General features: G+C 46.1%; 1 protein-coding gene across 6 annotated transcripts in view; it reads left to right on the top strand.

Moving 5' to 3' along the window:
- RUSC2 (RUN and SH3 domain containing 2) overlaps positions 1–22,095 on the top strand; it is a 48,213-nt gene that overhangs the window by 25,385 nt on the left and 733 nt on the right. The window contains exons 1-11 of one of the 6 annotated variants that reach the window (XM_039875450.1): positions 2,894–3,371; positions 9,932–12,028; positions 16,594–17,223; positions 17,452–17,637; positions 17,804–17,944; positions 19,132–19,208; positions 19,420–19,594; positions 19,684–19,789; positions 20,488–20,534; positions 20,999–21,812; positions 21,908–22,045. In XM_039875450.1, coding sequence (XP_039731384.1) covers positions 10,000–12,028; positions 16,594–17,223; positions 17,452–17,637; positions 17,804–17,944; positions 19,132–19,208; positions 19,420–19,594; positions 19,684–19,789; positions 20,488–20,534; positions 20,999–21,812; positions 21,908–22,045 — 4,343 coding nt within the window. In that variant the 5' untranslated portion in view covers positions 2,894–3,371; positions 9,932–9,999. Of the gene's footprint in view, positions 1–2,288; positions 3,372–9,931; positions 12,029–16,593; positions 17,224–17,451; positions 17,638–17,803; positions 17,945–19,131; positions 19,209–19,419; positions 19,595–19,683; positions 19,790–20,487; positions 20,535–20,998; positions 21,813–21,907; positions 22,046–22,095 lie in introns of those variants that run through there. The other 5 variants (XM_039875451.1, XM_039875449.1, XM_039875454.1 and 2 more) reach the window with 5 other exon arrangements.

Here is a 22,095-nt window from a genome sequence, read left to right as displayed (position 1 = left end):
TGTTGACCATTTGTATGTCTTCTTTGGAGAAATGCCTATTCAAATCCTTTACCCCTTTTCTTAATTTATATGTATTTTTATTATTGAGTTGTAAGAGTTCTTTACTTCTTTACATATTCTGGATAGAAGTCCCTTATCGGATATATGATTTGCAAATATCTTCTCCCATTCTGTGAGTTGTCTTCTCACTGTCATGATTGTATCCTTTGAAGCACAAATTTTACATTTTTATAAAGTTCACTTTTTCTTTTGTCACTTGTACTTTTGGTATCATGTCTAAGAATGTGTTGCCTAAATCAAGGTCATGAAGAGTCATTCCATTTTTTTTCCTAAGATTGTTTTAATAGACCTTTATTCCCCCACGTGAATAGCAAGGGTCTTCTCTTCCAAGCCTTTTGAGTCATATTTGTCCACCACTCACTCATTTATACTCAAGGAACATCTCTTTTTAGACCACTCTCATTCTGCAAGACTCTGAGCACCGTGCTAGGTTTTATGGGAAACACAAATAAAAATTATACTATCTTATGCACTGGATATTGGGGATACAAAGATGAAAATAACTTGAACTTTGCAGTCTAGAAGAGACATTAAAGTGGACATGCAAAAAAGAACAACAACCATGTAAGGTGAGAAATGATTCACTTAATCAAAAGCTCTCAAGAGCTGATATTGGTTTCTGATGAAGTTTGCATCAGTATGTAATGAAATGAGAAAAATAATGACAGTATGTTTTCTTTTATAAAATGATGATGATAGTTAATGTAAGGTGTTGGGTTCTTTTTTTAATGATACTACTTGACAATATTAAGATTTGGCAATCTTATATTGACCCCCTGGTTTTTGTGAGATTTTTCCTTGTCTGTAAGATCAGCAGCCTGTAGCCAGCCACAGGTTCAGAAGATAGATCATTTCTGGCTCTGGGGTAATCAGTGGAGACTTGATAGAGGAGTTGGTCTGGGCCTTATAGGTTTGGGATAATTCTGAGTATAGTCAAATATAACAGGCAGAAGAATCTGATCAAAGGCAACAGAGTGGAAATGAGTTTATGAAACAGGTTTGAAGGACTACATGATTGAATGTAGTAGAGAGGACCAGTAGACAGCCAAGATGGAGGACTTTGAAAGCCAAATTGAGAAGTTTAAACTTGATTCTCTGGGTAATGGGAAACCATTAAAAGGGGCAGGAGGAGTCACATATTGAAGAATGAAGATACTTTACGGAGATGAATCTGGAAAGTAAATTGCAGGTAAGAAGACTAATTAAGAGGCAGTTGAGATTTCTAATGTGACAGTATTTGTCTTTTGTGTCTAGCCAAAAAATAATTTGATCTTTTATCAGAAGCCTTATAGGTCTTGGGCAGTAGTGGGCGGAACATAAATGACGATGTGGTCTGTGATGCAGTGAAGTAAGCCAAGCATTGGAAATATGAGAGCTGCCACCTTTGATAGGCAACTGGAAACATTTCCTAAATGGCTCTCCAGTGCAATGCATGGCTTAGCCTCACAGAAATTTCAGGGATGAAGATCCTGGGCCCAGAACTCTTATAATAAGAAGCTAGAACTCCAGGCGCTTGGTCATGGAAATTGACTTTGCCCTAACCTAACAGCTGCTTATCCAAACCCCTTTGAGGTCTGTATCAACCAGAGGAGGGGGAAGTACAATGACACCATTTCTATTCCTTTTACTTCCCTGTGAGGATCACTAATGGTTAGTTAGTTTTATGAACTGCAGCCTCCCTCTCTCCTTCTCTTCCTCATTGTTTCCTGCTTTGTAGGATCAAAGGTCCATTGCCCCTCAAATAAGTCAAAGTTGGAAATAGGTTTGGGGGTCTTTAGTCACTTCTGTTCTCTCTACAATTCAGCTCATCTCAGCATGAGTTTCACAGGGAATAGAAAAAGCAGTAAGGGGAAAGAAACAACATTTCTTCTAGTTCCCAAGTGATGGCTGCTTAGCCTTCCTTTTCCTGTGGTCCTGGCTAGTGGACTTAAGGTTTTGTTCAAGGGATCTGAAATCCAAGGGATTGGCTGTGGAGTCCAGAGAGTAGTCAGCACTGGGGCAGGGCTAGTGCTTGAGGGCTAAGTCCAGCTTGAGACCATCTCTGTGTTCAAGGGTGGCAGCAAGGGGCAGTGGCATGAAGTGGACAGAGACAGTAATGCTACTTACTATACTACTGGCTCTGGCTGTGGCTTCTCTGGTGTTTACTGATTCTCATAAAACTGGCCCAGAACCTAAGAAGGGTGAAGCAAGGACTGGGTGGAGGGCTCTGTAGGTCTACAAGTAGAACAGATTTCTTTTCTGGACCAAAGTAGATACTTCCTTTCCTTAGCCTTCCTTTTCCTAGGAAGATAGGCCTCCTGGATCCTTGCCCAAATAAATCCTGCTGCCCTGCAGATCCAACTGGACCCCACTCAGTCAGCACTGACCAAAACTGATGTAGGTGAGAGGGGACGGCTCTACTCCGGCCACATTAGCAGACCCTCTGAAGATCCAAGGAACTTAGACCCTGTGTTAGGAAGGAGGCCTGAAGCCAGCTAGGTCCTAAGGCTCACTTCCACCCTGTATATAAAAGCCTGTGTGTGGCCCAGTCTTTTTTCTGAGACAGACCCCATATCTCTGAAGAGGCACGCGTTGGAGAGCCTAGTGCTGTACATCCATAAGGACTGAACTCGGTGTTACTGCCGGTCCCTACAATCTCCCTTCAGGGTTTCAGGAACCCCCTCCCAGGCTGGCAGCTCCACCCTGAGGCTAGTCTGGAATCCTAGTGAAAGGAAAAAGCTGGAAAACAAGGAGTCATTCAGAGTGGGCAAGAGGAGGAGGGAGAGGTTTCTGGCCAAGATCTAAAAGGAGGGGCCTAAGGAAGGAAGGAAGCTCTAAGCCTCTGCCCAGACTTTTCCCTGAGACTCCTAAGGACAAGAGAGGAGTAGGCCCAACGTTCTCCCTAATTTCCTTTGCTGCCTTGAGAGTTTTCATCTTCCAGCACTGCCTGCCCTCAGTGGCTGACTTCTTTCTCTACCCTCCCCCTTCCCTAGACTAAAGGCCCAGAGGGACTGACAGGGAGGGAGGCTGAGCGGCCGTGCTGTGGGCATGCCTCCTCCTTTCCCTTCCCCCTTCCCTTAGCAGCAACGTCACAGCAGCACCAGCGGCAGCAGCGGCAGCAGCAGCAAGGATACTGGGGCTGGGATTGCGCAGCCTCCCTGCATTAGCAACGATGCCATTGTATTAGCAGAAATCAGATCTTAGGAATTCGGCCCAGTTCCCCCTGTGTGGTCCCGTGGAACAGTGCCTCAGCTGGAACTGTCAAGGTAGAGCTTGATTGGAGTGCAAAAGGAACAGAAGCCTCCGGGTTCAGCTCAAGGCTCCTTGCAGAGGTATGGCTCAGTGGAGCTGGGGGGAGGGGCAGGGCAGGGATGCTAGAATAATGGATCTGCACATTTGGGCTCTGGCTTCTGAGAATTGGCTTTGTCTTTCCAAAAGGGAGAGAGAGAGAGAGAGAGAGAGAGAGAGAGAATATGAGAGCTTGAGAGCAAACATGAGACAAGCTGATCCATGCATACATTTGGGCTGTGGTGCAGAGACGGAAAAGCAGAGGCTTGGGCTGATGCTATTTTATCAAGAAGCAGAACAGCCCCTCCTTCCTTTCTGGGCATTTGTAATCAAGCTGCTATAATACAGGTCAGGGTGGAAGGGGTCACATCTAGAAACAAAGGCTAAATTGGAGGAGATACCCGTAAAGCTACTACAAGTTTATAATGGAGAACATGCAAGGATCCACACAGCTTTCAAGAGCGAGGGCTGGGAAGCATCAGGCCTATCCTTCCCCTTTGAACATACATACATGCACACATACTGTATCTTCTGTTGCTATGGGAGCCACCTGGCTCCAGGTAAGGATGGAGTAAGAAAGAGTGTTGATCAAGAGGCTCCACGGTATGGGAGGGAGGGGCAGTCACTGTAATGCCTAGGGCACCTGACCTGTTATAATCAGTGTCTTATACAGACTTAAACAGATTCTTAACAGGAAGAGACCTAAGCATAAGCTGATACTCCTGAATCTACCTCCTGCTCTCTTCCCTTCAGTCCTGCCCAAGAGAGGTCCCAGGCAGGAAAAAGGTTATCCTCCTCAGACCTCAGGTCAAGGTCAGATTGCTAGGGAATAGCAACTAATTGCCACTGTCTTTCCCATCCTCCTTCAGGAGGCCAAAAAAAGGGGGGAAGGGGTTCTGTAACTGGCAGAAAGATGCTGATGACCAAGGACAGGTGAAACCTTTCTTCTGGAATTCAGAACGCTTTCCTGCACAAAGTTACCTAAATTTCTATTGACCACCTTGGTAGAAGATTAAAAAATCCATGTTAATAGGAATTGGTAGTTCCACATCGTGCAGATGTGTGGTTGGAGAATACATTGAGAAGTCACGGGAGTGTTTTAGTTCTCAGGAAGCATTGAGGAATGTGAACTACAGAGCAGAGGAAAGGTCCTCAGGGATTATGAATGGGACAGGGAGATGAGAGCTGGAAACTGGTGCAGAGGTGGGATCGAAGAGTGTTATTAGAGCGTGGGACAGTAATATGAAAGGGACAGTAAGTTCAGAGAACAGAAAAACAGATAAATACAAACTATGTAGGAGTCTGGAAAGAGCTTTCCCACCTCATTGTTTTTTCTTCACCTTTATTAGAGTTCATGGGCCACAGTATTAAACTTATCTTGTTATAAAACAAGGCACTCCCAGGAAAGAAGTCAGAGACATACTCTCACTAAGTGTGCTCTATGGTGTTTGAAATCAAGGCAGTGTACAATACAGTCTTATTACATTCTTAACGGGTCAAGAATAAAAGGTTAAAAGGATTTCTGAGTCTCATCTTAACTCTGTGGTCTGTTTTTATTCACTGATCTTGGGCAAGTCATTTCATTTTTCTGGATATTGCTTTCCTTATTTTTTAAATGAAAGTGGCTCTGCCCACTTTGGTGAATTGTGAGGATCAATGAGATGACATTCATTAAAAAGTGCTTTGTAAAAAATGTGAAAGTGAGGGGGCGGGGAAGAAGCCATTAATCCAAATCTCATGAGGTGCCTGCAGAACTTCACCTTAGTTGGCTGAACTGGAGTTTGTGAAGGAATGATTGGCAAGCATTTCTCTTGGCTATTTGGAGATCAGGAAGAAATAAGACCTCTGAGATACAAAAATATAAAATAAAATGAAATCAACCAATGAAAAAGCTTTATACTTAAAATAGGATTTGACACAACCTAAAACGCTACAGCTTTTTAGGAAGAAAACAGGAAATTTTTTTTTTCTTGGATAGGCAAAGATTTCTTAGATAAGACACAGAAAGCTTTAACCATAAAAGGGGGAAAAAAAAAAACCAAAAGATAAATGGAGCTTCATGAAATTAAAAACTTCTATTAGTTAAAAAAACACAAAACCATTAAAACAAATGGGCAAGTCACAGGTTGAGAAAAAATATTCTCAGGACATATATATCTGACAAAGGACTTATATCCAGAATAAAAAAAAAACAAAAAACAAAAAAACCTTAAACTCAAAAAAAAAAAAGGACAAGTTAATTTTTAAATGGGTAAAATAAAAGTCAAACAAATAACCAAACAATTGTGTTCCAAACACTATGTATAGGCTCCAGGGACACAGAGTTGAATGTATCACAGTTTCTGACCTCAAGGAACTGCACTTTAGTCTGGGGAACAGATATGTAAACATAACCTCATAATACAGCTGTCAGAGCCCTGCAGCCAAAGGTTTTTTATCATCTTTTTATCCATTTGTTCTTTTTATCAGCTTTTTAAACTGTGTGTCACTATGTTTTTCCATTTGAATGCATGTATGACCCAGTAATGGTTTTATGAGTCAGAATCATAAATTCTTATGTGTGTATACTTGTGAATGCTTCTTGAAAATGGTGCTTTAAAATGGGGTGGGGGGGCAGAATTAATCGAAGTAAAGATCAAGTAATGGTCGTAGCCCATAGGTACTCCCTGTGGAAGTTCTCTGGTTCATAGAGAACAAGAAAGTTCTCTATGCTCCCTTTAGTCCAGACCTCGGATTATGGCCTGGATCCTAGGGAAAGCTAATATCATATGTAAGGGGAAGTCCCCGCCCCAAGCCCCAAACCCACAGTATCTGTGGTGTTTAAAGAAGAAAAAAACTGTTTGAATTATGTACATAATGGGTATTTATCCTATACAAATTAGAAAATACAGATGAAATGAAAAGAATAAATTTAAAAATAATGCAATATCACTCAACGCAGAGAAACACTGTTAACATTTGTTGTATATGCTTTTGAATTTTCTTCTATGCATAGAGTAATGGTCTGAATGATTGTGTCCCCCAAAATTCATATGTTGAATTGAATCCTAACCCCCAAAGGTAATGATAATAAGAGGTAGAGGCCTTTGGGAAGGGATTAGGTCATGAGGGCAGAGCTCTCATGAATGGAATTAGTACCCTTATAAAACAAGCTCCAGAGAGATCCCTTGTCCCTTACACCCTGTGAGGACACACCTAGAAGGCGCCAGCCGGTACCAGGAAGAGTGCTTTCACCAGAACAAAACCATGCTGTCACCTTCCCAGATCTCAGACTTCCCAGGATCCAGAGCTGTAAGAAATAAATTTCTGCTGTTTATAGGCTACCCAGTCTGAGGTATTTCGTTATAGGAGCCTGAATGGACTAAGACAGATATATTTAGTTATAAAGAATGGTGTCATACTGTATATCCTATTTATAATCCGCTGTTTTCACTTAATATTTTGTAAACATTTTCCCAAGTTGATAATTATATTAACACAACATTATTTTAATGATACTCTGTTCTGTACATTTTAAAATTATTATTGGAATTTTAGGCTGTTTCCAACTTTCTGTTATCCTTGTGGCAAATATATTTGAACCCAAAGTTTTCTTGGTGAAGGAGTAGAAGAAATGAGAAGAGTGGAGGAAAAATTATCTCATATACCTCACAGGAAAACTTCCTAAAAATCCTCTTTATCTCTCTCTACACATTCTCTCACTTTAAGGCAGCTGTTCCTCTCGTCTCGTTCTCACTTTGTCTCTGCAAATGCCCAGTACCCTCCACTGCTCAGTACTGGTTCCCTTCTTACCTCTTCTTCCCTCTTCCCACAAACCCTCCTTTTTTTACTATTTTAAAAAATGTTTTAAATAACAGCTTCGTTAAGATACAATTCACATGCCATAAAATTCACCCTTTTATAAAATTGAGATATAATGACATACCATAAAATTCCATAGTGTTGATTTCATTCACAGATTTGTATAACCATCACTGCTGTCTGACTTCAGAACATTTGCATCACCCCAAAAAGAACCTCCAGATCCATTTGCAGTCACTTCCCATCCTAGTTTTCCCAATAGGCAACCAGTAATCTATATTCAGTTTCTGTGGATTTGCCTATTCTGGACATTTCATGTAAATGGACTCATACATTATACAAAGAGGCCTTCTATGACTCGGTTTTTCACTTACCATTTTAAGGTTCATTCATGTTGTAGCACGTACTAGTACTTCATTCCTTTTATTGCTAAACATTCTGTTATGTGTGTATGCACATTGTTTATCCATTCATCAGTTGATGGACATCTACATTATTCCCACTTTTTTGGCTACTGTGCATAATGCTGCTCTGATTATTTATATACAGGCTTTTATGTGAACATGTTTTCATTTCTTTTGGGTATATACCTAGGAGTAGAATTGCTGGCTCATATGGTAACTTTGTGTTAAACATTTTGAGGAACTGCCAGACTGTTTTTCTAAGCGGCTGTACCATTTTACAAGGCCTCCAGCAATGTTTGAGTGTTTCACCTCCTCACCAACATTTGCTATTGTCTGTCTTTTTTTCTTAGCCATCATAGTGGGGAGGAAGTGGTATCTCATTGTGGTTTTTATTTCTCTAATGACTAATGATGTTGAGCATCTTTCATATGCTTACTGACCATTTGTACATCTTCTTTGGAGAAATGTCTACTCAAGTTCTTTGCCCAGTTTTTAACTGGGTTATATATCTTTTTATTGTGGAATTGTAAGAGTTCTTTATATGTTCAGATCAAATAATGATTTTCAAATATTTTCTCCCACTCTGTGGGTTGTCTTTTCACTTTCTTGGTGTTATCCTTTGAGGCACAAAGGTTTTTAATTTTTAGGAAGTTCACCTGATCTGTTTTCTGATTTGTCACTTGTGCTTTTGATGTCATATCTAAGAAACCATCACCTAATCTAAGATAACAAAGATTTATTCCCATGTTTTTTCTATAACTTTTAATCTTGAAGCTCAGTTTAGCCTTTCTAGTTTTTGCCTTTCACCATATCTACTTATTACCCCAATCAACATACAAAGGCTTGGAAGTCCAACAAAGTAGCTTTCCTCTCAGAAAGGAAAGGAAGAAGAAAGATGGTAAATAACTCGCTTTTAAATTTTAATTTAATTTAACTTAACACAAATAATTATATTTTAATTTTGCATTCCTAACACATGTACTATTAGCCATTTGAATTTTTTCTTTAGTGTATTACCTATTGATGTCCTTGAGCATGTGTGACTTGCCTAACTTTACTGTACTCCAAATTGAAGAGCTATAATCCTCTGATCTAAATGAGTTAATTTTTTTTTAATTGGTGGTATTAAGAGTTCAACTAAACGATGGAGAACTTAGGCAATGGTGGATCCAGACTCACTGTGGGTGAAAGGAAAATGACAGGAATGAAAAGAGAAAGAAGGGAAATGAATGAACTAGGAAAAATTGGATATGAGTAGTCTGAACAAGTGAAGACTGTTGGGACCTGAACTTGGTAGCACAGGAGACTAGAACTTGAGGCCGTTCTTCCACAGTCTGGCCAAGAAACCAGAGAACCTTGATATAGGCTGTGTCCTTGGGGCCAGGAGACCATGAACAAGAGAGAACTTTACCTTAGCCTATCACAGTGAAACTGAGAAGAGAAGACTTTGTAGAGGACCCCCATGGTGAAAATCTTAGGCTAAAACTGGGCAAAATTTGGACACTTCAGAAGATCTATACCCTGAGCTGGACAAATATTAAGAATGTGTTATGCCTCTTATCCTCTTATTAAAAATGTATTATGTTTGCAAGGCCTTATGTGATATTGTGCTAGTGACAAAAAGGAGATAGAAATTGACCCCCATCCCCATTGAGAAGGAAGAGGTTGGCATCAGCCATACTTGCAGTTGCTCTAATGCCCACTTTGGTCTCTGTATTCAAGAGGCTCCAGCAGGGAGAGTAAAGATCCTTAGCTCATAGCCATCAGAGAGGGACAAGTGTTCCAGGGCTCAGAGGAGGAGAAAAGGAGTCTGAGATGACACAGGGGTCAAATGATATGGTATATTTAAAAAAGACTTTCTTTGCAAAATTATGGCTTATTTCAATGAGAATATGATATATAATTTGTGATTTTCCCCACATGTGTAAACTCATGTGTTATAGCTGTTTCCAAGGCATCTTTATATTTCCTCAGTGCCTAGATCCCTTTCGGACATCCTAGATGGTTTTTCCTTAGTTATGTCACTGTTCATAGTTTTTTGTTTGTTTGTTTGTTTTAGTATGCAGGACTAGTCATCATTTACTGCTAAGAACAGGTTCCTTGAAAGAGGACAAAGTGCTGTCTCTGAGATCCCCAGATCTTCATATGTGTATTAAAAGGGGCCTGGCCTTTTGTTACAAGTGGATGCCTGGGAAACTTAAAATGAATGGGGAACTCATGAGCTGGACCTGTGTAGTGCAGAAAGTATGGCGGATACCCCCTGTCCTATTGGGCTGTGTTATCAAGCTGCATCTTAACTCCTCTTGAGCTCTTCCCTGTCTGAAAACAATATGGGAAGGTCATGTCCCTAACTTCCAGGGAGGTGACATTAGGTTCCCTTTCTTTCCTTCTCTCTCCAGGTGCCAAGCTCTCCTGATGAAATGTGTTCTGCCCCATTGGGCTCCGGGGACAGTGTCTGGTGCTGTTGATGCCCTTGTTCGAACTTTCCAAAATGGATAGTCCCCCAAAGCTGACTGGAGAGACCCTCATCGTCCACCACATCCCCCTGGTGCACTGTCAAGTCCCAGACAGGCAGTGCTGTGGAGGGGCAAGTGGAGGTAGTGGGAGCACAAGACCCAATCCATTCTGCCCACCTGAGCTGGGCGTCACCCAGCCTGATCAAGACCTAGGACAAGCTGACTCCCTGCTATACAACAGTCTGCACTCTGCTCCAGGGGTATCTGCGAGGTCTGCAGACAGCAGCACCAAGAGTAGGGGTCGTGATGGAAGAGGCTCTGGGGCCCCTAAACGACATAATCCCTTCTTGCTGCAGGAGGGTGTTGCTGAGCCAGGACTTGGTGACCTATATGACGACGGCATTGGTGATAGTGCCACCCAGCAGTCCTTCCACCTACATGGGGCTGACCAGCCCACCTTTCATCTCTCCCCTTTCCAGCTGCCACCACCTGGCCCCAGAGCGGTCAGGTCATGGGGTGCAGCACGGAGTCGGGCTGGAGTGGTGGAGGGGCAGGAGCAGGAACCAGTGACTACCTTAGATACCCAGCAGTGCAGCACTAGCCACCACTGCCAGCCAGAGTTGGAAGCAGAGACCATGGAGCTGGATGAGTGTGGGGGACCTGGTGGGAGTGGCAGTGGGGGTGGAGCCAGTGATACCTCTGGCTTTTCCTTTGACCAGGAATGGAAGCTCAGTTCAGATGAATCCCCAAGGAACGCCAGATGCTCAGCCTCAGGAGCCCAGTACTGCCGCTGCAGTAGCACATCCAGTCAGTCTGAGACGGCTGACCAGTCCATGGGCTATGTGAGTGACTCTTCTTGCAACAGCTCAGATGGCGTGCTGGTCACCTTCAGCACCCTGTACAACAAGATGCATGGCACCCGTGCCAATCTCAACTCTGCCCCACAATCTTGCAGCGACTCTTCCTTCTGCAGCCACTCAGACCCTGGCGCCTTCTACCTGGACCTGCAACCCTCCCCAGCTGAGTCTAAGATGTCTTGTGAGTCCCACCACCCTGATAGTGGAGAAAGGGAAGGAGGATATGGTTGTCCTCATGCCTCATCTCCTGAGCTCGATGCCAACTGCAACTCCTACCGCCCACACTGTGAGCCCTGCCCAGCCGTGGCTGACCTCACAGCCTGCTTCCAGAGCCAGGCCCGTCTCGTTGTGGCCACACAGAATTACTATAAACTTGTCACCTGTGACCTGTCTTCCCAATCATCCCCGAGCCCTGCTGGCTCTTCCATCACCAGCTGCTCTGAGGAACACACCAAGATAAGTCCTGCACCCGGCTCTGGCCCCGACCCTGGCCCTAGCCAGCCCTCTGAGTATTATCTCTTCCAGAAGCCAGAAGTCCAGCCAGAGAAACAAGAAGCAGTGGGTTCCTCCACGGAAGCTGCAGCTCCCATGGGCCCCACCGTGATGGAGGGGCAAGTGTACACTAATATTTCACCCCCCAACCTGAGCAGTGGACGTCAGCGCTCTCGAAGCTATGATCGCAGCCTCGAGCGCAGCCCTCCGGTCCGCCTGGGCTCACTGGAACGCATGTTGAGTTGCCCAGTGCGCCTGAGTGAGGGCCCTACAGCTCTGGCTGGACCTAGCTCCCCACCTAAGCGGGTCACCTCTTTTGCTGAGCTCGCGAAGGGCCGGAAGAAAGCTGCAGGCTCTGGCTCCCCGCCACTTCGAGTGAGCGTTGGGGATTCCTCCCAGGAATTCTCACCCATCCAAGAAGCCCAGCAAGATAGGGTGGGCCCACTGGATGAGGGCACTCACTGTAGCCATAGCTTACCACCCATGCCCTTGGGGCCAGGCATGGACTTAGTTGGCCCAGAGCCCTGGTCCACCCAAGTCTGTCAGGGCCCCCAGTCCAGTGAGATGCCACCTACTGGCCTCAGAGCTGCTGGGCATGGCCCCCTGACGCAATTGATGGATCCAGGGCCTGCTCTCCCAGGGAGCCCAGCCAACAGCCATACCCAGAGGGATGCCAGAGCTAGAGCTGACGGTAAGGAACCTAGAGGCTGGAAAGTACCAGGATGTATAAATGGCCTCCTCAGTGATAGGGCCCTGCCAACCACCCCATCCATACGACTAGAAGTTCCTCAGCCTAGATCAATCATCTTTCCAGTCCAGGGCATGTCTTACAATTGTAATGGGGAGGAGGAAGTTAGGGGATAAAAAAAATGCACTGAGGAGATAAAAATCAACAGGACTTACGGACTGATGTATTGAGAAAGGAAGCACTGAGAAGATTGTGATTCTAAGTCTGGATAACTGGAAAGATGATGACACATGAATAAGGACTGCAAACACAGAAGTAGATTTACTGGAAATGGGATGAGGCATGAGTTCAGTTTTGGACATTTAGGAATTTGCAGGGCCTAAGGGATATGTCCAAGAGCTGAGGGATATGTCCAACAGGCAAACCACACTGAGCGTCAGTGAAGTTCATTCTTCGATCAGTGATTGTAGCCACTCTTCAAAGAGTCTGTGACCTGACACTTGACCTTTAAGTCTCCTAGGCCAGCGCTTTCCCTATTTCTTTTATTATATTTGAGTAATTATTTTATAAAGGCCCTATGTTAAGTGAGTGCTGGTGATAGAAAGATGAGAGGGACAAACTCTACCCTCAAGGAATTTCAACCACAGATGGAAACAGAAGAGGAAATAGATAAGTAAAATGCAGAGATGGTGTGTTTTTGGTCTATGAGAGGGATATCGAAATCAAACTGAAATGTCAGAAAAGGACTGCTAACACAGTTCACATTTAAGTACAGTCTAGAAAGAGAAGTAGAAATTGGCTTTGCGGAGACTTGTAAGAAGAACATTCGAGGCTTATAGAATAGTCTATACAAAACCACAAAGGCACGAAATACCTTGATGCTTTCCAGAAATTGCAAATAATTTGGTATGGCCATAGTGGGATATGGATGGAACCACTGAAGGATTTTAATCAGAGGAGTGGCACTTTTTTTTTTTTTTTTTTTATACAGCATAGCGGCCTGTTTTGATTTGCATTTTAGAAAGATATCACTGGTTGTTTGGGTGGAAGGTGGATTAGAAAGTATCCCTCGAGGTCAGGAGACCACCATGATGGGAGAGTTATTGGAATAAAATTGGTAGTCGAAGCTACAAGTGGATGAGAGCATCCAGGGAGAATGTGTGGAGCTATGAAGGGAACCAGGACAAGCCCTGGGGGTACCATTATTTAAGGGTGAGCAGAGCAATCCTCAAAAGAGACTAAAAAGAATTAGCCAGGAAAATAGAAAGAAAACCAGGAGAGAGTGAAGTCACAGGACCATAGGAGGAGAAAGTTTCAAAAAGAATTAAGTTCAACCAAATGAGTTCTGAAGAGAAATCGCCAAGATTAAGGCTGAAGAATCCCAAAAGCAACATTTAGGAGTAGTGAGGGTGGAAGCCAGATCTCAGAAGGTATGGAAGGAAGGGGGAGATAAAGCAGGGGAAAGGAAAATAGAGGGGAATTTGCTGTGCTGTAGCCTTAGGTTGGATCTCTTGGCTTCTCAAAGGTAAGGGTTTGTAAAACCATAAATGGCATTATCTCTGCTGTTAGGGAGATCAGAGTCCAGCAGGAGATTTCATGGGTAGGAGCAGGGGATGTCTAGGGAAGCGGGGGATCAGAAACAGCAGGGATTGGCTAGAGTCCTTTGGAACCCGCTTCCTTCTCCTTTTGTAGACTGCAGTGTCTGGTGGATGTATCTGGGCACGGGATGCTGTGGCTGGCATTCTGAGGGCAAGAACAGTCTTGGTCAGAGATGGGAGGAGAAGCATAAAAAGTATTTTTTCTATCAGATAAGACTTTTCATATCGAGATACTGTCCTGTTCCATAAGTCTTCAGTGACCTACCACAGTCCTCTTCCCTTGGCTCTACACCTTTTTTTTTTAATCAAAAAATGACTCACAATTTAGAGAATTCATGAATGACAAAAGAAGCTGAGATCTCTGAGATCCTGAGCAGCAGAATCAAGATTCAGAAGGATCTTACCAAATCCGGGAAGAACTAATAAATCAGGGACCAGTGTAAAGTTTGATGTGTGAGTGGTACTTGAGTTGATTTGGGATGTTTAATTGATTACAAACTCGGAATGAGTCAGAAGTTTGGAAGGACTTCCAAAAAGTTAAAATGACTGGATTCACTCATAGAACCCAGAAGGGAGGACTTGATAGTCTCCCACTCCTCTGAACCAGTTAGTGCCTGCCTGGAGGTCCTGGCACTCTGTTTTAAAGAGGAGCTGAGGGGCTAGGGTTATGTCACCTACTGAAGAGCAGACTTGGGTGAATGTAGTCTGTCTCCAATTCTCTTAAGGGTTGTCACATAGAAAAGTGAGAAAACTTATTGTCTCTTTTCCCTCAGGCTAGAACTGAGACCCACTCCCCACTGTAGGCTCCCATTCTTCCCTGATTTTATTCCTCTGCCTCAAACCCTATTCTAGGAACTTAGTAGGGAGAATATTTAAAAGAGTAGAAATAGTCGCTAATTTATGTAGGGGAGTGTAAGTAATAAAGCTAGGGTTGGGAAGGCCTTATCTGATAGGGTCAGCTCAGCCTTGAAATTTGATATTTGAATAAATAGAAAGGAAAAAGACATTCCCAGCAGGAAAAGCAGTGTGCGTAAAGATGGGAATGTGGTGGGAAGAGCGACAATAATGAGGAGAGCAGGGGTGGAAGTTTGAAGGGAGAGGAGCCTAATCCATGGCTAGTGTGGACACCTACCTGACTGAAAAGATTTGACTTTATTCTGTGGGAAGTAGCGACTACAGGGGATAACATAAAATTGGTATTTTAGGAAGCAAGCTGATATATGTAAGAAGATTCTGGATGCAGTGAGGTTGGCCTGAACCAAGGGTAACAGTGGGGAGTCACAAATCTTTATTCAATGCCTACTGTGCACCAAATAAAGCACCGGAGAGATACAATGGTGAACAGCTTTTATAAACCTGCTTTTCTGGAGCCCTTATGAGGAATAATAGACAATAAACAAATAAGATAATTTCTGATAGTGAAAAAATGCTTAAAAGAAAATAAAACAGGAGAATGACATAGAGTATAATTTGCCAGAGGGGCTAAGGTGGTCAGAAAAGGTCTTACTGAAGAGGTGATGTTTGAGCTGATGCCTGAATGATGAGACCGTTTCGGGCAGAAAGAACAGCAGGTGCAAAATGCCCCATGTTAATGAACTTAACATATTTGAGGACAGTAGGAAGTATGGCTGGAGCATAGTGAGCAAGGGAGAAAGACAGAAGTTGCTCTCTAAGCACTGACTGGGATGACAGGAGGGTATCATGTGAAAATGTCCTTCGGGAGTGATTCATCCCCTTAAGACTCACTGAAGTAAATTAATGGAAAAAGATGAGGGGAAGGAAAACCCACCCTGGTACCATTTCATGTGTAGTACGATGTAGTAAAGAGAACATTAGCCCCAGAGTCAGACTCCAGCTTAGGCAGAATCCTAGTTGCGTGACCTTGGACAAATGACAATCTCTCCGAATTTCCAAATCCTGATATGTCAAGTAAGAATATAATTCCTGCTTCTCAGAGTTGTTCTAGTGAGCCACGCCCAGGGTTTTACACCGTGTGATTGCTTATGGCGCCATCTTGTGTTCATTCAGATGTTTACAGTATTTTATTAGAAGCAGAATTCAAACGCAAAGACAGTTCCACTGTGCAGTGCCCTGGAGTTTTGTGCTCAGTTTAGTTCTGAGCCCCATGTTTTGAGGGACAATGACCTTGCTGAAAAAAAACAAGAGAGAACCAGTCTTGGGGAACACACCTCTGTGTAGAGGGAGCTGATGTGGACTCTGAGGCTCCAATGCCAGGATCATGAAAGGGTGGGAGTAGGGTAGAGAGGAAGCTGATTCTGGCTGCAAGGAAGGAAATATTTTATTATGGTTAGATTTTTCTGAAGAATGAAATATGGCTGCCTTGGGGTGGATATAGAGGATGATGAGTAAAAGCTTGAAGTAAATAATATCTTGACCCTGAAAATCTGTGACTGACTCCATCCAAGTCTTTAGGCCTTAGACACAAAGAAAATGGTGGTTCTGCCACTGACAGAAATGGAAGTTATCAGGAGAAAGGTGATGGATGAGCTGTTTTAAAATAGCAAATTTTAAGTGAAAGCAGAACCCTAGAGCAGAATGATCTAGAGATCAAAAGGAAGGTTGGGGCTAAGGTTGTGGGTTCAGGAGTCATCTGTATGAATGTCTAAACTTGAATAATGCAGGGGAGAAAGTGTAAAGTGAGATATAAGAAGTAAGCCTTAAGACACACCCACCTTTGAAGTTGAGAAAATGAAGAATGGATGAACAGCCAAGAATATAATACAATTCGATATCATAAAAACAATAGGAAAAGTTTTACAAGAGAGTAGGAGCAGTGTCCCAGCCCACAACTTGGATTACCCCGACCCTATTCAGTTCCTACAACCCAGGTCCTGCCCATCTCCTGCCCCTTCCCTAGTGAGCATCATCTCCCCTTCGGTTTCTGTGTTTCCTCTCATATGGGTTTCAGTGTCTGTCCATCTGATTCATTCTCCATCCCTGTTGCCACAGGGGGTGGTGCTGAGAGCCGACCGGTCCTTCGATACAGCAAGGAGCAGAGGCCAACCACGCTGCCCATCCAGCCCTTCGTGTTCCAGCACCACTTCCCCAAGCAGTTGGCCAAGGCCCGGGCCCTCCACAGTCTTTCCCAGCTCTATAGCCTCTCAGGCTGCAGCCGTGTACAGCAGCCTGCCTCACTGGCTGCCCCCGCTGCTCAAGGCCCAACCTCAGCTCCTTCAGGGGAGTCACATGCATCCACCAACAGAGGTGCCAGGAAAGCTGGGCCTGAGCCAGAAACCTCACGGCCATCACCCCTGGGCAGTTACTCCCCTATCCGTAGTGCTGGCCCCTTTGGGCCCAGCACCGACTCTTCTGCCTCCACTTCGTGCTCCCCTCCCCCAGGGCAGTCCACAGCCACAGAAAGCCCACTCCCATGGAGCCTCTCCTGTCCTCCTGCTGTCCGGCCTGCAACCTCCCAGCAGCTGCAGAAGGAAAATCAGAAGATACTGACCTTGGCTGAGTACCGACTCCATGAAACAGGAAGCTTGCCTCCTCTGGGCTCCTGGAGATCTAGCCTCAGCCGAGCAGAGAGCCTGGCCCGGGGAGGTGGTGAGGGCAGCATGGCCTCCAGGCCCAGTAATGGTATGAGCTTCACGGCCCCCACCCTCCACACCACGTACTTCATTCTCTTTGGTTTATCCTCCAGCCTGGGGCCAGAGGGTAAAATGTTTGCATCTCTTTCCCCAGCATCTGTGCATAATATGCATTCATTCCCAACCCTCATGTTTTATATGGGACCACTGGGTGGATATGGAATGCTGTCTCCTGCTAACTCTTGCCTACCTCTTCTGCTATCTGTTCTGCTTTCAGCCAACCACCTATCCCCTCAAGCACTCAAGTGGCGGGAATACAGGAGGAAGAACCCACTAGGGCCACCTGGTTTGTCAGGGAGCCTAGACCGAAGGCCACAGGAAGCTCGGCTGGCCCGAAGGAACCCCATCTTTGAATTCCCTGGCTCCCTCAGTGCTGCTGGCCACTTGAACTGCCGGCTGAATGGTGTGTGGGCCAGGTCCCCAGTACACCCAGGGCAGGCTGTGCCACAGCTGGGAAGGGTTAGAGAAGGGGTCAGTCCCAAAGGAACATGTCTCAGAGGGTATGAGGAATGGAACTGAGCCGCAGCTCAGAAAGAGTTGCTTGGGATTAATTTTTTGCTTCTTTCCAGGTCAAGTAGTGAAGCCGTTACCACTGACATGCCCTGACTTCCAAGATCCCTTTTCCTTGACTGAGAAACCTCCAGCTGAGTTTTGTCTGTCCCCAGATGGCAACTCAGAAGCCATTTCCATTGACCTGCTTCAGAAAAAAGGTGGATATTACCCCAAGCTCAGGCCAGGAATTCCATTGTCACTACCCATTTGTGCCTATTGCCCTGCTACCTGGCCCTCCAGAATATTTCCCTGCCTTAGAACTCCAAGTGCCAGGAAGGAGTTAGAGAGCACAGACACTGGGACAAGAAGTCTGTGTACTGTGTACCACGCGTTTGTGCAAGTGAGCAAGGGTCATTTATCAGATGTTTAGGAATCAGGCTTCAGTCTCTTCCCTCAGGGACCTAAGTATAGTGAGGGAGACTGCATGTCATAAATAAATGTCTACATGCTCCAATAGGGGGAATTCAAGTACTACATGGCCTAGCGGCTTCTGTAAGCATGATAGTAACATCTAGTAAGATATGGGCCGACAAGTAACCACTCTGTTTAGCAAATAAGGCACCACTGAACTAAGAAAGAGCAGTTTCAGTAAGATAGTGGGGAAGGAACTGAGCATGATTTTGAAAGGAAGAAGCTTTAAAAGGGAAAAGGATGAAGCTAAAGTCTCAAAGGCAGAGTGGGAGATTCAGAGCTTAGGGAGAGGGCAGAACCTTGGGTGAGAAGGGGAACAGCCATCTTCTTCCAAGATGGAAAGGGACTGAGGGGGCTGGCAGGAGGGAGGGAGGAGAGATATAATATAGTTATGTCTTTGGGATGGAGAGGGAAGTTGAAAGGATTCATGACCAGTGACCTCTGTTCTCTGGGAAGTAGAACCAAGGGCTTGAGAAGAAGGGCAAAGATTTGGCATGGCACCGTGAGAGCATAGCAGAGGGTGCCACTAGGCACACCTCAGAGAAGTGTCCTTTGTCAGTCACCAGTATGAGTGGCCCTGGATTTTATCCAGCAGCAGTCAGTAGCCTGGTGTCTGAGTAGGGAAGACAGATAGTTAGTTTGATCCAGGATTGGAGTAAGGGGGCAAGGAAGTTAGGACACTGAAGGTCTCAACAATAGAATCCTTAAGGTGGGTCCAGGCTGGGAGGTGAGAACAGGAAGGCCGAGCATTGAGCCAAAACAGAATGGTCCAGGGCCCGGTGCGTTGGTGAGACCCATGTGCAGAGACAGAAGAGAGAGTGTGTGCATGTGTGTGTATGTGCATGTGTGTGGGTAAGCCCTTCCCTCTCCCCACTGAGGAGTTAGTCCCAGCTGAGTTGCCCAAGGACCTGTCACATGAAGTTCTCACTTACAGGGCTGGTGAAAGCCGTCAACACTGCTGTAGACCTCATTGTGGCCCATTTTGGTACAAGTCGGGATCCTGGGGTAAAGGTAGGCAAGAACCTGGAGAGCTGAGCTCTACCCTGCTGACCCTATCTATTCTGCGCTACCATCTTCCCTTGCTCTCTTTCATCTAGAACCCAGAGTTGGTACTTAGGGATGGGGATCGCAAGAGAAGCACCATGAGGGCTGACGACGAGAGTCAGAGAGGGCCAAGGTCAGGCTTCAAATGATTTCCTGTACTTCCTTACTGCATCTGCAGGCAAAGCTGGGGAACAGTTCTGTAAGCCCCAATGTAGGCCACCTCGTTCTAAAGTACTTGTGTCCTGCGGTCCGGGCTGTGCTGGAGGATGGGCTCAAGGCCTTTGTGCTAGACGTCATCATTGGACAACGTAAGAATATGCCATGGAGTGTGGTTGAGGCTTCTACTCAGCTAGGTAAGTGCTAGGTACAAGATGGGGACCCCAGGCTGAATTTAGGGTTCTAGAGATTGGGCATGTGACCTCCAACTAAGGCTTCCTCCCAGGCCCATCCACCAAGGTCCTGCACGGCCTCTACAACAAAATCAGCCAATTCCCAGAGCTCACCAGTCATACCATGCGCTTCAACGCCTTCATCCTCGGCCTGCTCAAGTGAGTATGTGGCACAGAAAGATCTGCAAACCGCCTGCCTTCTCCCCGGGGCTCTGCTGCCTCCGAGGAAGCAACTCCCTAAACTGAGACAGAACGGAGGGATCTGTAGAATCTGTGGCCAGGGCCCAGGCTCCCTTTCTCCCCACCTAGCTATAGCCTCGCCTAGCTATAGCCTCCCCCAGTAGGTCACTGGTTCCGTACCACACCCCCAGCCCTCTGGCACTGATACCAACATGGTCTTCTGCTTTTACAAATCTATGATCTGGCTTATTTGGAAATTAATCTGGTTCTGTTTCCCTGGATATTGTAAACCCTGACCCTCTCAATTCCAGCACTGCTTCCAAATCCTGCTTGACCCTAAGTCCATCTTGGGACCCATGCCATAGTAGTCTTCATTCTCAAGTATGGGCCCAGGTCATTCCCTCTCACTCAGTAGCTGCCCTGATTTCCTGGGTCTTGTGCAAGCCAACTCCACTCTAGGAGGAAGTGATCGGCCTGTTTAATCACATGTTCACCCCTTCCCCATACCCCCACTGATGTTTCAGAACTATATTAAATGAAATGAACCAGGTAGCATCCCTGCTTTAGAAGAGAGATGTTCACCTATACTGTGTCTGACCCCATGTCTGTCTCCTCTGTACCTTATCATCTGGCTATGTCCACATGAGAATCAACTCTCTTCACCTATCTCCCTACAGCATCCGGTCCCTGGAGTTCTGGTTTAATCACCTCTATACCCATGAAGGTAATATCCAGAACCCTGTCCTGTCTTGATAATTCAATGTAGGTCAGACCTCGGAGTCTCAAAAGAGGGAGGCACGACTGTCTTTTCAGTTGCTGGGGTGAGGAAGGGAACTACACAAGCTTTCATCCTCAAGGCTTGGGCTTCTACCCAAGTCCCTTTCCTGCTTCTGCTTGTGTTAGAGCCTTGTAGTCAGCAGGATACTTAAGCAATCTGGAAGTTAGGGTGGCCAGGAACCCCAACACCTCTGAACTCTGGGCTGAACTCTGGGCTGCCACTTACGGTTGTGAGTTAATGCATGCACAACTTAAGGGGACATCATTTACAGTGCAGTACATCTAAGTGGCACAGTCCACAACCTGTGCAGCACGATGCAGTGGCTCTCCCGAGTTGCCTTTCAGAGGCCCACCCCAGGCCAGGCTTTGCTTCTCTGTGTGGCTCAATCCCTCTCTCTCTTTCTTCCCTAGATATCATCCAGAGCCACTACCAGCCATGGGGTTTCCTGAGCGCAGCGCATACCGTGTGCCCTGGCCTCTTTGAGGAGCTGCTGCTGCTACTACAGCCTCTGGCCCTGCTGCCCTTCAGCCTCGACTTGCTGTTCCAGCACCGGCTGCTGCAAAGTGGGCAGCAGCAGCGGCAGCACAAGGAATTGTTGCGGGTGTCCCAGGACCTGCTGCTATCTGCCCACTCAACGCTGCAGTTGACCCGGGCCCGGGGCCAGGAGGGCCCTGGAGACATGGACAGGGCAGCCCATGGGGAGCGGGTGAAGGGCGTGGGTGCTCCAGAAGGTGGAGAAGATGAGGAGGAAGAGGAGGAGACAGAAGAGGTGGCAGAGGCAGCTGGGGGTTTAGGGCGTGGCAGGGCTCGAGGCGGGCAGGCTAGCTGGTGGTACCAACTCATGCAGAGCTCCCAGGTATACATCGACGGCTCCACTGAGGGTTCTAGGTTCCCCCGTGGTGGCAGCAATAGCAGCAGTGTTGGCAGCAGTGAGAAAAAGAAAGGGGCAGGAGGCGGGGGCCCACCCCCCCGAGAGGGAGTAGTAGAGGGAGCTGAGGCCTGCCCTGCCCCCGAGGAGACTCTTGACAGGGGCTGGCCCTTCTGGATGGGGAGCCCCCCTGATTCTGTGCTGGCTGAGCTGAGGCGTAGTCGAGAGAGAGAAGGGTCCACTGCCCCTCCAGCAGAAAGTGAAGCAGGTTCCTCAGGGCCTTCACCTGGAGGCATCAAATGGGGACACCTCTTTGGGTCCCGAAAGGCTCAGCGGGAGGCCCGGCCCACAAGCAGGTGAGAGGCAGCCCATGGTGTATACAGAGGAAGTGGGGAAGCCTGATCTAAGCCAGGGCACAGATGGAGCCAGGGTTCCCGCTGCCGTCTCCTAGGCTACCCTCGGACTGGCTGAGCCTGGACAAGTCCATGTTCCAACTAGTGGCGCAGACGGTGGGCGCCCGCCGGGAGCCAGAGCACAAGGAGAGCCTACAGGAGCCACACTCTCCAGCCCTGCCCTCCAAGCCTCCATGGTGAGTCCTGGGATATAGAAGGATTGGGGGGCTGGTTTTGGGCTTTGGGT

Source organism: Pteropus medius, unplaced genomic scaffold (assembly GCF_902729225.1).
Source record: "Pteropus medius unplaced genomic scaffold, Ma_sr-lr_union100, whole genome shotgun sequence".
In the NCBI taxonomy this organism is placed as follows: Eukaryota; Metazoa; Chordata; class Mammalia; order Chiroptera; family Pteropodidae; genus Pteropus; species Pteropus medius.
Note: the sequence above shows the minus strand (reverse complement) of the source record. Positions and strands in the feature narration are given on the sequence as shown.